Source organism: Lepeophtheirus salmonis, chromosome 5, assembly GCF_016086655.4.
Source record: "Lepeophtheirus salmonis chromosome 5, UVic_Lsal_1.4, whole genome shotgun sequence".
NCBI lineage: Eukaryota > Metazoa > Arthropoda > Copepoda > Siphonostomatoida > Caligidae > Lepeophtheirus > Lepeophtheirus salmonis.
In genome coordinates this window covers 32892482-32906516 of record NC_052135.2, presented here as the reverse complement: position 1 = coordinate 32906516, position 14035 = coordinate 32892482, and the positions used below count along the sequence as shown (strand labels likewise).

The window sequence follows — 14035 nt, the reverse complement described above, 5'->3', positions numbered from 1 at the left end:
GAAGAAATCATGGACATTTTTACGATGGTTTATTATCTATTTAATAGTTATCAATTGAAATACCTCACGTCGTTAAATGAAGAGGTTCTCTCATTTAAAAGGCTTATTTTTGATTGCAAAAAAATGCCATAAAACATTAACTTACTAACCGTGTTACCCGTCATCGCCAGGAGTTATTAGGCGACGTCCAACCGACAAACTTTGCCTAAAAAAATACAAAAGGTAGCTACCAAGAAATTCTCAGTGTTAATCATTGTTTTTTAGGAGCACATTCCCCGTAGTTACTTAATACCTAGGTGTTTTTTTTCTCAAGAATGAAAGCATAATAATAACAGCTTGAGATAAAAAAATTCTTCGTTAAGACTGATTAGTAGAGTTAATATTAAGTTTAGAAATTACAAACGGAAAAGTCGGTACGCGTACATACGATACATTAAATTGAAAATTCTAGCAATTTTGACGTCATAGACTATGAGTGGTTGCCGATTTTGTCAAAATCTGCCTCTCTTGCCTAGCAATCGGTACAATACATCAGATTGAAAATTCTAGCAATCCCGATGATGGTTTAACCTTGTATTTCTATTACCCTTGCGTGTACCCTTTATACACGCTCGATGCTAAATGCAAAACGCCAACAAGATTTAATTAATATAACTATATTGCTAATGCTTAGAACAAAAATGATTGTTTTTCATATAAACATTTATAAATACAAACTTTGCTTTATTAATGTAGATAACCCCATTAGTAACTAACGTACTTCCAAAATTTAATTTACCGTTCCATTTTCACCCTAAGAATCAAAATGCAGAACCTCTTCATTAGGAAAGGGAGAATTGTTAAGGTTTGAATATTATGATATGTAGAGTTCTAAGATCTCCTTTGATATATGTGGAAACTCACTGTTATTTAACCTATTATTGGAGGTTCGGAATTGTTCATAAATTATAATATATGAGAAAGTTTGATTAGATAGCCACATATTAAAATTGACTCAACTTTGATCATAAAGTGTAAAGAAGCTGTGTCCTTTATTGTATATTAAAACCTTTCCTCGAAAAAGAAACATAAAAGAAGGCCTAAAATTAGTAGCCGATTCTTTTGAGCTCAATAACAATAGGAAGTTGTTCACAGCTTAAAAAGAGCTAATTCAAATTCAACCAATCAACCATCAGAACATTGCTAAAGGGAAAATAATTAGAAATATTGACAGCTGACTTGTGTAAGGTTTGGAGTTAGTAAGGAACATCGTGACATGTCTAAATGAGATATGAGTATGGTCTGCTTATTACTTACAAGTGGTAGTATCTGACAAGACTATGAGCTATTAGGCCTCAACGAACAAACAAACGTTGCGTTATTAATATGTATATATAGAAAATAACTCCCCAAAAAAATCCTTTATATTATTTTACGTTTTTTTCATTCATAATTCCTTTATACTTAGATTTTATTTTCTACTAATGCAAGTATATATATATATCATTATAAGAAGTTTCAACTACTTTCTATTGTTGATGAAATTAGATTCATGTCCACTCAGTATATTTCCTATTTTCGGAAGTAGGAGGTTTCAAAAAGGAGTAAAGTATGTATGATCCTGAAATTGTGGAGATCTTTTTTTACATGAAATTCGAAATAAAAAGGTTGCTTGAGATTTCATTAATTATTAAATTTTCTTAGGAGCAGTATTGTTCTCCCGAATGAAAAGGGGTTTGTTGGAGTTTTTGGTGAGCCATGGAACTTTAGGTTTGATATGTTCAAACAATGTGGGAATGGCTTGAGAGTTGGAATTTCTTATTTCTTCAAAATACTTAGAGCACAACTGAGAATTATATGACGGTTTCCAAAGATTTCATTTCATTTTTAGGGGACATTGCCTTCCAAGGAATTTGTCTCTTGGAAATGAAAAAAGTGTAATCCCTTCAGCTCAAGAACGATTTTTGTAATCCACGGTGCACGACAAGAGGGCATACTTGGAGTATTTTAACAAAATATATCGCCTTTATTGAGTTATTCACCTAAAATATAGTATTAAATTTGAATGTTTTGGGCCGTGACTCAAACACATTAGGAATTCAGCTATTGTCAAAGCGGATAGGCCGGTGAAGTAACACTACTTATAGGGATCTGATAAATATGGAAGAATATAATAGTTTATTTACATACCCAAGGATAGTGGTGATAGTTTATTACGATAACTGAGTACATTTGTACCATTTTACAGATATTAATGTTTTTTTTAAAAATGATTCTTCTTTGATCAAAATGATTCAAGTGTCTGTTCGACAGAACTTTTTTTGGTCTGCACGGAAAGTTTAAACACGTATAGAACACTATTTAAATTTACATTAACAATTATTCTTTTTTGAAAAATTGATAACAGTAATGATTTAAGGTGTAATTACAATAAATTAGTACGTCTAATTAAGTCTAATCCTAACGTATTACTTTCTCTTGACTAAGTACAACCTACATAATGTAGATATATAAATTTTTTATTGCTTTGACTTTTATCTTCTGAATAGTTATTTCTTCATGATGGTATCTTTTTTGTTATAAAATAATTGATTATTTATGCTAAACATGAAACTCATTTGATACCCATTTGTTATGCATTTTGGCTTTTATTCTGTCATATTTCTATTTCATGAATTAGATTATCATCATAATAGCCTTACAGACCATGTTAAGATAGAAATACCTTTCCTAAAATGAAGAGGACATAAGTTGTATTACAATATAATTCATTAATCATTACTCCCAATAGATTAAAAACAGAAAAGTATGCAAAATAAAAGAGGTCATGCAAGAGATGGGGCGGAGGAGAAGAGAGAAAAGGGTGAAGCTTTTTATCAAGTGATATAAAAACTTATTTTAGGGATTAAATCCTGCAATTTTTCAATATTGAGAATCCTTTAGCTGAGGGGAATAGCGATCATCCTTTCCTCTTAAACCAAAAAAGAGGAATTGAGCTATAAGTTAAATTAACATTATTATATAATTATCTCGCAAGAGGGCATTCTCATAAGGTTTTTTATCTATACTTCGCCCAGGTCACAACGATTTCACAAATTGGCGAATTTATTAATGTGATCTTTCTTTTCAGAAAGAAGGCGTCCCCCTTCCCCCATTCCTCCTATCTGCAAGGCATAATATAAAAAATAAGTATAACACTGCAGTAAATGATGATCCTTTGACTGTGAGCGCGCTCTCTTTCGTATTTTTTTCTTTTAAGAAAAAAATTCATTCCTTCCCAGTTGATTCTAAATAAAGCATTAAATACAGTGTGTTTACTGCCCGTGGACTACTGGGCATCTTGACGTTGTGTTGTATTGTGCAATAAATGACCATTAATGATTAATTAAATTTATATTTTTGGAAACATTGTATTAATTAGGTTTGTATTTTTTTTAAATAATCAAAGATGAAAGGAATTGGCTCATCTTATTTTTTCATATTGAGGTTGCGTTCGTTTGATTTATGTATGATAATTGATAATGTAAATTAAAATTACAATATTATATAATATTCACCAAAGCCTTTACTTATACTCTATGCCTTTTAAAATTAATAGGCTTATATTAAAAAACAAAACACGTAGATAATATTTTTATCATTTTTAAGCAGTTGTACATTCTTGACTATAGAAACATTACATAACTCTTTATTCGCGAGTGATATCATTCTTTTGTCCACGTTATTTACAAATAATATTATTCTAATTTTTAGAAATTGTTATTGATTTATATTTTAAATGACTTTACAATGACCCCCCCACACACACAGCCAAAAAATAAATTAATAGAAGAATAATACCTAATAACTATTGTTTACTTAAGACTTAAAGCCCAACAGATAACAACAGAAAAGACTGAGAATCACAAGCTTCAAAGGTGTTTTAAAAACAATTCTGCGTCGTTTTTGTCCATGAAGATTCATCGAATATTTAATTTTCATCTTCATGTTGTCTATACTTATAATTAAAAAAATATACACTGACTGCTTAGAAGTGATTGGGTAGTTATTGCTGTTAGTCTCGAAAGTATTAGTACATCATTGTTAAGACCAAAGCAATTTAGCTGTGAACAAGAATAACATGTTCGATGAAAATCTCTGGTTTATTCGTTTACTTTTAAAAATTAATTTGCTTGAGTAAATACATTTTAAAGCATGATTTATAATCATATTATAGCTCAATACACCAACAAATAATATAAAATGATTATAATTATTTATATAAATGAACTTATAAAGTTACGAACAAATGGGGAGAGGGGGGAGTTAAATTAAATATTTGTTATCAAAATATTTTTAAGGATCCATATTATCAAAATTTGTTGAAGAAAATACAATCAAAAGTGTTATTAATTGTAGTGTCTCTTACAACACTTCCTTGAAGGAATAGAGTAATGTAAATTATATCTGTATAACTTATATAAATGTATGTAATAGTTTATTAAAACATAAATAGCATACTGAAAATGTTTAATTTTCAACCACTTTTTGAGATAAAATATAATTTATAAACATTTAAGATAAGCACTATCTTTTATAAACAATGCTTAACTCAATTTCTGCAAATTATACACGGCATTAAGGCTTAAAAACTTTACTGGCTATATCATATCTATTTTTTTATTTGCAGAATAGACACTACATTCTACTTTTAAAGTGTCGTTTTGATCACAGCATAAGAAGAGATAAAAAAATGTTGGGAAATGAGCGTGTCAGTGAGGCGGGATACGAAATCGCAAAAGCGAATACAGAATTCCAAAATTATCGTAAGATCCAAAACCGAGCCAAGAGAGGATCAAGTAGATCTTTGTCCTCGGATTTGGTCTCGAGAATTCAGTCAAAGTAGAGAGGGAAGAGATAGAAACTCGTCTTCTTCTTCTATCGATTTGTGGAGAAAGGTGTGGAGAATTTGTTTTTACTGTTCTTGTCTTCCAATATGCTATCCTTGTTATGTGTCTCGTTCTCTAAGGAGGCGACGAAGAGGAACAAAAAATAACTCTGTTCATGAAAGCAATGCCTCCCCTAAGAACCACAAATCTTCAGATGATACCATCAAATGTAAACTTTTTGATACTTCTGGAGACACTATGGGTAAAACGATGTTTCATCGAGTAAGTCAACGGAAGAAGGATTCGGATCAACGCGTTGATGTTAATGTTATTTTACTTCGTTCAGAATCTAGTCCAAAATTAGAAAGATATCTTCTCACAAAGAGGGAGGAAGAGAATAATGAGGACGAGCTCAATAATGTTATTAATATTACTAAAAAAATGTCTGATCAACCCAGTTCTGTACTAGGTTCTTCTCTACTGAATGAAAAAAATACTGAAGGTTCGTTTCTTTCAATTGAGTAATCTTTGGTTATTATTGTACATATTCATCCTAGGTCTGTATCCCTTAAAATTTGCTTAAAAACACTTAATCAGTCATTTAGTTAGCAAGTTTTATATTATTATTATTTAGCCTTATAATATTAATTAATAAACTTTTTTTATAGCTTCAAGTGATAATCGGACAAATGGAGCTAGTAATAAAACATGGAAGTCCATAGTTCAATTACAAAAATGGAAAAAAAGTTTTCGTAAGCGTAATCCTGAGAATATTTCATCTGTCCTTCCTACAACACGTAGTAAACTAGAAGTTGTTGAAGAGGAAAATTTTGAATCCATAAGGAGCTCAATAACAGAATTCTTTGACGCACGATCCGTTGTAAGCAATGAAGGACAAATTGAGCTCAACTCGTATGAAACCCTAAGAAATTCCAGTAGGGACTACTTCAGCTGTGATAGTCTAAAAGTGTGCCAAAATAAAAAAAAGAAACGTTTAAATGTCAAGCCCCTGGGTACTCGTACTGTTGAATGTGAAGGGATCGGATATAAACTTGAAGTCTCCATATTTGATGAAGGGACTATAACTAATTGGACAGGTTCGGATCTGGATCAACTAGGAGCTTGTAGTATGGATATCATTACTATTATCATAAGTGATAATGAAGAAGTTGAAAATATGTTGAATCTTAATAAAGGATTGCTTCATTATATTAGTGATAATTGGAGAGGGTTTTATCCACTCATCATGGTGGAACTAATAAATGAAGAAGACGATTTGAACTCGGAATCTAATGTAAAAGAATCTGCTTGGTGTTTAACTACTCTTTTTGGAGATGTTTATCAACTTCGCTTAAAGGAAAATGAACTCTTTGAAAATATTGATTGGCTTACGGATGTGATAGGACGATTTTATCTTCACTCAAGACTTTATCAATGCTCAAAATTCTATGGTAAAGGAATCAATAACTTACCTGAATGCCCAGGAGGTTGTAAACTTTCCAAAATAAATAAAAACAAAAGGAATATACCATTTACACGAAAAAAAGTTAAATGGAAAATGAAAAGTTTAGTAAAATTTTCTAAATTGGCATCAGAGACAGGAAAAAAGGAACCCAATGGCAAATTATAACATGTACCGTTCTTTGATTTAATAAATTGCATTATTATCGCACATGATCTGTTTATTTATTTTTATACAGGAGTAATCTCATTTTTTTTAAATACTTTTATTTATACTCCACTGAATTTATCAGATCGAAGATCCTTAACAACAATGAATCATTTTTGTGCAATACTCAAAGTTTCAGTTCCAAATTTTGAATAGGCTATAACATGATTCGTATTTAATCTTTATGTTGATAGATCTATTGCGACATTTTACACTGACTTAATAAACTTAAATTGTATCGTGAATGTAAAAAAAAAAATTAATTATATATACATATTAAGCTTAGATTAATCCATTTTGATATACTTGACAAAGTAGACGGTACTTCGGGAGTACTTTTTGTGCAATTGTGAGTAAAAACTAATAAGATAAAATTAATGTATTAGTAACAACCTGAAAATTAATAACTATCATGTAATATGGACATGGTTTATAATATGGCTTTTAGCACATAACATATTTTATCACATCCGTAATCGGGTCTAATTATAGAATTAAGGCGATCATGACATTTAAAAATGTATGTATTTGTCACGCATGAAAATTGGCAATAGCAATTTGTATTAATACTACTTGAATTAAGAACAACGTGATGTGCTCCTTATCACGGATATTTTTGGGAATGAGAAAAGGACTTGGGTTTCAAAGTAGGATCATTGAATATAAAGCACTTCTGTACGAAACTTAAACGAGTATTAATCGTACTGACACTGAGTGGAGAGAAAGAGACAAAAGGAAAATAGTGAATACCAATAGCTAGATATGAGATTAAAGCCAGAAAAAGAAAGGAAGGAAGAGAGAGACAGAAGAACAAATAGAATATAAGAGGAAGTATGGTAAGGGTGGTCAGTGCCCAGAGGCTGGAAGTCTAGTTAGAAAATATAGAGATGTAGAGGTGACAAGAATTTTTACTTGGTCGCTTGGCTTATCTAGGCAGACAGAGAATAAGCATTGTCACTTTAAGAATTTTAATACAGCTGTTGTGTTGGGTCTTTCATTGCACCTTATATATAAAGCCGGAGCAAAAAAAAATTAAATTAATGGCTTTTACGGCAATATAATATTCGCTGGGACTACATCTTATTTTCATACTATACCTTAGTAGGTATAGAAGAAAAAGAAAATGATGGAAGAAGTATCAATAGAATTATGTAGTTTTATTGAAGGGATATATTAAATCATATATGAACATTTATGAATAATAAATTTATTTTAATAAAGAGAATATATAAGATTATGTTAATATTACGTATATATTTTTATAAATAAAGAAATGAATTTATACTAGAAACTTAAGAATATTATAATAAAATTAAAATCAAATAGTAAGCATGAATGTGAAAATAAGAAAATCATATAATTTGTAAGCACTGATTCCAAATAGCAAATAAATATATTTATTTTCAGTTTTTCTATGTTAATTTTACTATAAAAAGTATCTCAAGTGAATCTATTGTTTTATATATCCGGATACATAGCCTCTTCCATCATTAAGTCTTTCAAAATTAAAGATTGCGAATGATCTTTTTGATTTCTGAGAAATCAAGAACTCATGGTGTTGAATTTTCTGGCGAAGATCGAGATCTCATAGCAACTTTTCAAGATAGTGTTAATAGGGGTTGTTTTAAAAGGGCTTCAGATTTATTATATTTAACTACGTTACATTCTAGTAAGCATTACAATGTGATATTCTCAGCTACCAAAACTTGACAATTTTTTTTGACATCGACAAATCCAGACGATGCTTTACAAAGGAATTTATCAAATTATTAGAAACGGGAGATACCTATCGTTCTATTGGATTGAAGTTATGAAACACATTATTTTGCTAATTATATTGCTCATGTTGGACTGAAATATTTTAATATATCTAACAAAAAAACTAAAAAAAAAAATTTACTAAGTTATCTATTAAATCTTGAATTTTCATTTTGTTTCGTTTAATAAAGGATTTACTCTATAAAAAAAGTGTTGTATTCAGACCTTAAATAATAATACATTTTTCTAATATATATTATACAGGTATAGATCAAAGAACAGTATCATAAAATATAAATAGTTAGCTTTAAATTTTGAACGTCTGTTTCTATGTCATCAATGAGTATTTTTAGAAGAACTAATAAATAAATATAAGAACTGTTATGGTAAACTTTTATTAATAATCTTTATTAGTGTAGAGATCCTAAATCTTCATGGGGGTAATATTCCAATATGGTGATAAGTAATTAAGCTTTTTGGAAGATGATTAAGACTAACAAACTTTCTAAATTGCAATTACATTAAGATTTTCCAATGTAAGTCTACAGAAGTTAAAGAGGTCACTTATAATTTGTTATCATATAATCACTCAACAATTCATAACACCTATTTATGCAGATAACAACAAAATATAAAATGCATCGCAGACTAAAGTATCGAGAAAAAAGGCTTCATATTAATTAACAGTCTAAGATTAACTTCTACTTTTTCCAAAGAATTTCTGCCTTATATACATCAAGGAATCTGAAGGATTCTTAACAATGAAATATTTTCTCAGAAAAAAAGTCGACTTTGAACAGGCTTCAAGAGTTTCAACGAAGGAGCTGTGGATGAGAAATGATAATTTTTTGTTCCAATTCGGGAATTATTTCTATTTGTTAAACTCTCCAGTTCCAAATAAACATTTATATGTAATATCAGAATAGAATATGCTTTGTACACCATAATATAGAGACACATTATTGAGTCTAGAATTATCTTGCACTTGTTTTCCAATGACAAGAGACTCAGTAGTAATAAAAAAATTAGGCATGAGATCGAAATTTTACAGGTTTTTATAATTAGTCATATAGATCGTATATCACGAAGTCCAACTTACAAATGCAATTGATATAAATGTGATTGAGATGAGTGGATTCTCCGTTACATAAATCAAGGTCACTGAAGGACTCTTATTAGTGAAATAGTTATCTTAGAGTAGGAGACGAAGCAGAGTTGACTTTCACGAATTTCAAAAACGGAGCTGTGGATGGAGGAAGAAAACTCTCTCTGTTCCTTCCTGGGTCATCTTTCTGTCGTTTTCTGGAAATCCTTAATTCTTAAATATAGAACTATACGATGATTCCGTAGAAGATCTGGAAGAATATATACATATATTTATAGACAATGATTAACAAGATCAGAAGTCATTATCACAGACTTTGACATTAAGAGGCACTTACACATCAACAATTCTTCCAATAAAGGAGACGAGATTCACCGACTGAGTAAAAAACTGGTTCAAGGGATCTCGCTTGAAGAGTCGAGATCCCTTGAACAGAGTATCTGCAGGCGTATGAATGGGATATTCCTAGGAACAGGAAGGATGGATGGATGCAGATCCATATATCCGATTGCTACATAGGAGAGATACATCCAAATGACCATGAATGAAATGTCTGTCCAACTCCTAACTTCTCCTCACCTCCCTCCTTCAGCTGACTGCTGAATAATGGAATTCAAGGTCGTACCTACTCGGGTCTATATGTTTTGTGAGTCAAAAAGAAGTCCCCCCCCCCTTTATATATACATATATATAGTCCCAGACTATTCGTTAAGCATACCAAAGTTAACAGCTGAAGACACTGGAACAGTCTTTCCCATACCTTGTCACCTTTCTTTCTCTATGGACTATGACTATGTTGTAGAAGAAATATCATTTATCAAGTATAATAAAATAAGATATCTGGAGTGAAATAAATATCATATCAGACAAATACAGTCTAAGAAGTGGCAATGAAATGGGAGTGAGTCTCTTGAGAATCAGATTGGGAATGTGGTTGAAACAGAAAGAGGTCAAGTGATGTCCAAAGCGAGAAAGAAGAGACCGTTCTGCGTGGGACAGATCCTGCGCCACTCCAGCACTGGAAGTTCTTCCCGAGAAGTGGAGAATGAAGCAGAGGAGTGCTGCCTATCCTGTGGCTTGAAGCAAGAGTCAGGTGCCATTCTGGATCACTGCTCACATTCTTTTTGTTCCTCTTGCCTCAAAGAACATGTTTCAGGAGGGATCATTCAAGGACATCGGAGTATTAAATGCCCAGAATGTGGAGAAACTCTTCGCTCGTGTGAGGTTCGAAGTGTGTTGGAAGGAGAGTGTCGCCTTCTCGGACTCTATGAGCGACAAAAGAAAAGGCCTTTCTCCATTCCCAGATTTCTCCTCTCTCCACATGCATCATCCAAGTCTAAAGCTCTTGTTCCTCCTCCTCCCAAAGATGTCCCTGAGTCGGAGGAGAAAGAGGAATTCAAGGATGAAGATCCAGATCTTTGTTGCTTATGTCTCTGGGAAAATCAAACTGAAAAATTCAAGTCTTTAATGAATTGCTCACACTCTTTTTGTTTTGAGTGCTTGAAAATATATGCTCGTACTGAAATTCAAGATGGGAGAGTGAGTTTGAAGTGCCCCAAGTGTCCCGAGTCCATGCATCCTAATGATGTAGAAACTTGTGTTGACGGAAACACTAAACTCTTGAGTCTTTATGAATCCCTTACGCTTAGGAAAGTCTTATCCTGTGATCCTGACGTTCGATGGTGTCCTGCTCCTGACTGTGTCTATGCAGTTATTGCTGCAGGTTTGTATCCTATTTATAAAACTTTTTTTAGATGATCAATTAAACATAATATTTTTTTTGTTATCAATTTAATGTGAATTTATTATCAAAATCTTAAGTTATGTTATTATTGTTTGTGGTTCCTTTGTTGCTCATATATAGCAATGCATTTTTTTATTAATGATATTATAATTCCTTGATTTAATCTTCGACCTAACTTAAGGTTTTTGCATTCTTAAAAAAAAGTACCAACAAAATCCAATTTTTATATGGGTTTACAAGCATTTTAAGGCATTCATTCTACGAAAATAAAGCTTCATACGAAAACATCTTGGATTATATGCAAAACTTAGGTTCATACTGAAAGTATAAATTGTTTATTGATATTATTTTCTTATATTTACGTATTTTTAGGATGTGCTTCATGTCCAAAGATTTCATGCGAATGGTGCCCTGCATCGTTTTGTTACCACTGCAAAGCAGAATGGCATCCGAATCAAACATGTGATGATGCTGCTAGATCTTCCTCCCGGCGATGTGTTTCATCGTCCACCACATCCCTTTCTGATGTAAAATCCTGTCCCAGATGCTCAGTGTTGATTGTCAAAATGGATGATGGATCTTGCAATCACATGACATGCTCTGTTTGTGAAGCTGAGTTTTGCTGGTTGTGTATGAAAGAAATATCTTCCTTACACTATTTGAGTCCTTCTGGTTGTACGTTTTGGGGTAAAAAACCATGGTCTAGGAAGAAAAAGTTACTTTGTCAGCTTGGAACACTTGTGGGTGCACCTTTAGGTATTGCTTTACTGGCTTCTATTTCAATTCCTGCCATGGTTATTGGAATACCCATATGGACAGGCACAAAGTTACATCAACATTATAGGAGAGCTAATAAACATAAGAGAAATTGTATTATAAGTACTGGCGTAATTGCATCGGTAAATTTCCTCTTCTTCTATACTTATTACTTTACATTAATTATAATAATTTTAAACTTTAGATTATAATATCACCATTTATGGCTGCCGTTGCTGTAGGCATTGGTGTACCTGTTTTGTTTGTCTATGTCTATGGTGTGGTTCCAATAATACTTTGTAGTTCAGAGGAATGTGGTTTGTCTAATTCAGAAAATGCTGTCAAAATTGATATCGATGAAGAAGTTCATTATAAACCTGTAAATGGTAAGCAATTAAATATGAATGGAGTAATATGTATATCATCTTATTATTGTTATTAAACATAGTTCTCTGCAATCAAAATCCTTCTATTGGAGAAGTTAGTCTTGGAGCTAGCTTAGGCTCTGCATCCCATTTAGAACGAGAAAATAGAGGAGAGGTTGATAGAGAATCTGCTTCAAATACAGCCGTTGCTGGTACATCTATTTGTGGATCCATTGCATCCAGTTATTTATGTCAACAAAGGTACTCGAATGTTTCTTTTTATATATATATAAATAAATACTTATATGCGTACATACATATATTTCAAGATTGGAAGTGGGAGCCGATGTTCATTCCCGAAAAAAGTTTTCTTATTCTACTGAAAGACTGAGTGGTGGAGATAGCTCAATTGATAATAACTCTACTCGTGCTGTTTTATCTTGCAAGGTACTACGAGTTTTTGATATTCTTCCTCCATTTAATTTTAATTTGTTATATAGTTTGGAGATAGCCAATCCATGATTAGTAATGGAGACAATTTGTCAATGGCTCATACAAACGGTACTACAGATGATCAAATATCCCTACACTCATTACCAACACAAAATAGTAGTAATCATCACTCAAATAGACTAAATAATGTTATACAAAATGCAAATCATCCATCTAAGACTCCGAGATCAGTAAGTCCCGTCAGTTTTGCATCGGGTGATGAGCTCATACAAGGAGCTATGAGACGGTCAGCAAGATATAGAAAACTACATTTGGACAAACAGGTTATGAGTTCAATTATTTTGAATTAGAGTGTATATTTTTATTCAAAATGTTTTTGTTTATTTTTCTACAGATAAGTGAAAATAGCAGTCTTCTTAGTATGGAAGACTATGGATCTGAAAGAGTCCGGTTTGATGACAACGTTAGTTTTATTGATGATGCTCAAAACAACAATAATAATTTCCGTGTTAGCAATGAAGCCAGAGTTGATGAAAACGAAGAAAACAAGCCTGTTAAACATCAAGACCCTAAAGAAGTTTCTGACGACAAAATGAAAACTGTGGCGGCTGGTGGGGCAGAAGGATTGTCACCTGATATGTGTAGGAAGAAATTGATACGAAATGATATTAATAATGTTACTATAGTCAAAATCTGATTTTGTAGTCTGTATTCTTCTATTTATTCATTTTTATACTCCAATGTGCATAAATGGGGCATCCATCCTTGAAATAAGATGTTCCTGAAATTATGGATCAGATAAGTCATCTATAGGGGATAATAAATTTGCACGAAAATTGCTTCATCAATGGGCATGTGTATTTATAGGAAAACAATTTAATTTTTTTATTTTGTTGTTTCTTATTTTTGTATTTGTTATTTATTCTAGATTATGTGTGCATTATTTCATGAATACTAATTATTACTGATTTCATAATGAATAATATTGTAAAAATATTTTAATTGAGTCTCTTATGTCAAACCTAGCGTTGCAATAATGATTTTTCACATATGTAATGTCATAGAGGAGTTCGCCCTTTTTCGTGTTAAAAACATGACATGCCTTTTTTGTCTTCGATTGATTGTATAAAGGTATGGAACATGTTATAATTATTATAATAATGATGGAGAGCGTTTCCAGATCACTGGGATTATATCATCATTAAAATGACTAAATTATTTTTTTACTTGAATAAATTTTTTTTGGAAGAAAGGAGTTAATTTTTTGAGCAACGGTGAATTCATATCTACTGCACGAATTCGAAATAATGGACGTATTATTGAATCCTTCACATTTTG

General features: G+C 31.7%; 3 protein-coding genes and 1 long non-coding RNA gene across 5 annotated transcripts in view; 2 read left to right on the top strand and 2 right to left on the bottom strand.

Annotated features, from left to right (window-relative positions):
* LOC121117492 (alanyl-tRNA editing protein Aarsd1-B) overlaps window positions 1-14035 on the bottom strand; it is a 392734-nt gene that overhangs the window by 107043 nt on the left and 271656 nt on the right. The window lies entirely within an intron of this gene.
* On the top strand, window positions 3181-6519 carry LOC121117882 (uncharacterized). Its single transcript, XM_040712402.2, has 3 exons — window positions 3181-3400; window positions 4649-5349; window positions 5516-6519. Exons 2-3 carry the CDS (start codon window positions 4722-4724, stop codon window positions 6475-6477), a joined length of 1590 nt encoding a protein of 529 aa, XP_040568336.1. The 5' UTR covers window positions 3181-3400; window positions 4649-4721; the 3' UTR covers window positions 6478-6519.
* Window positions 8651-9994, bottom strand: LOC121118438 (uncharacterized). Its single transcript, XR_005864448.2, has 2 exons — window positions 9717-9994; window positions 8651-9629 (listed from the first exon to the last, which is right to left on the bottom strand). It is a non-coding gene; the product is annotated as an uncharacterized lncRNA (long non-coding RNA).
* LOC121117235 (E3 ubiquitin-protein ligase RNF19B) lies at window positions 10090-13949 on the top strand. Of its 2 annotated transcripts, XR_011780184.1 has the most exons (8): window positions 10090-11102; window positions 11496-12022; window positions 12085-12265; window positions 12328-12505; window positions 12574-12691; window positions 12745-13020; window positions 13092-13828; window positions 13878-13949. XR_011780184.1 is itself a non-coding variant. In XM_040711604.2 (7 exons), exons 1-7 carry the CDS (start codon window positions 10337-10339, stop codon window positions 13392-13394), a joined length of 2349 nt encoding a protein of 782 aa, XP_040567538.1. In that variant the 5' UTR covers window positions 10090-10336; the 3' UTR covers window positions 13395-13949. The 2 variants fall into 2 exon arrangements, 1 of the variants encoding a protein (XP_040567538.1); XM_040711604.2 differs by having other exon boundaries at window positions 13092-13949.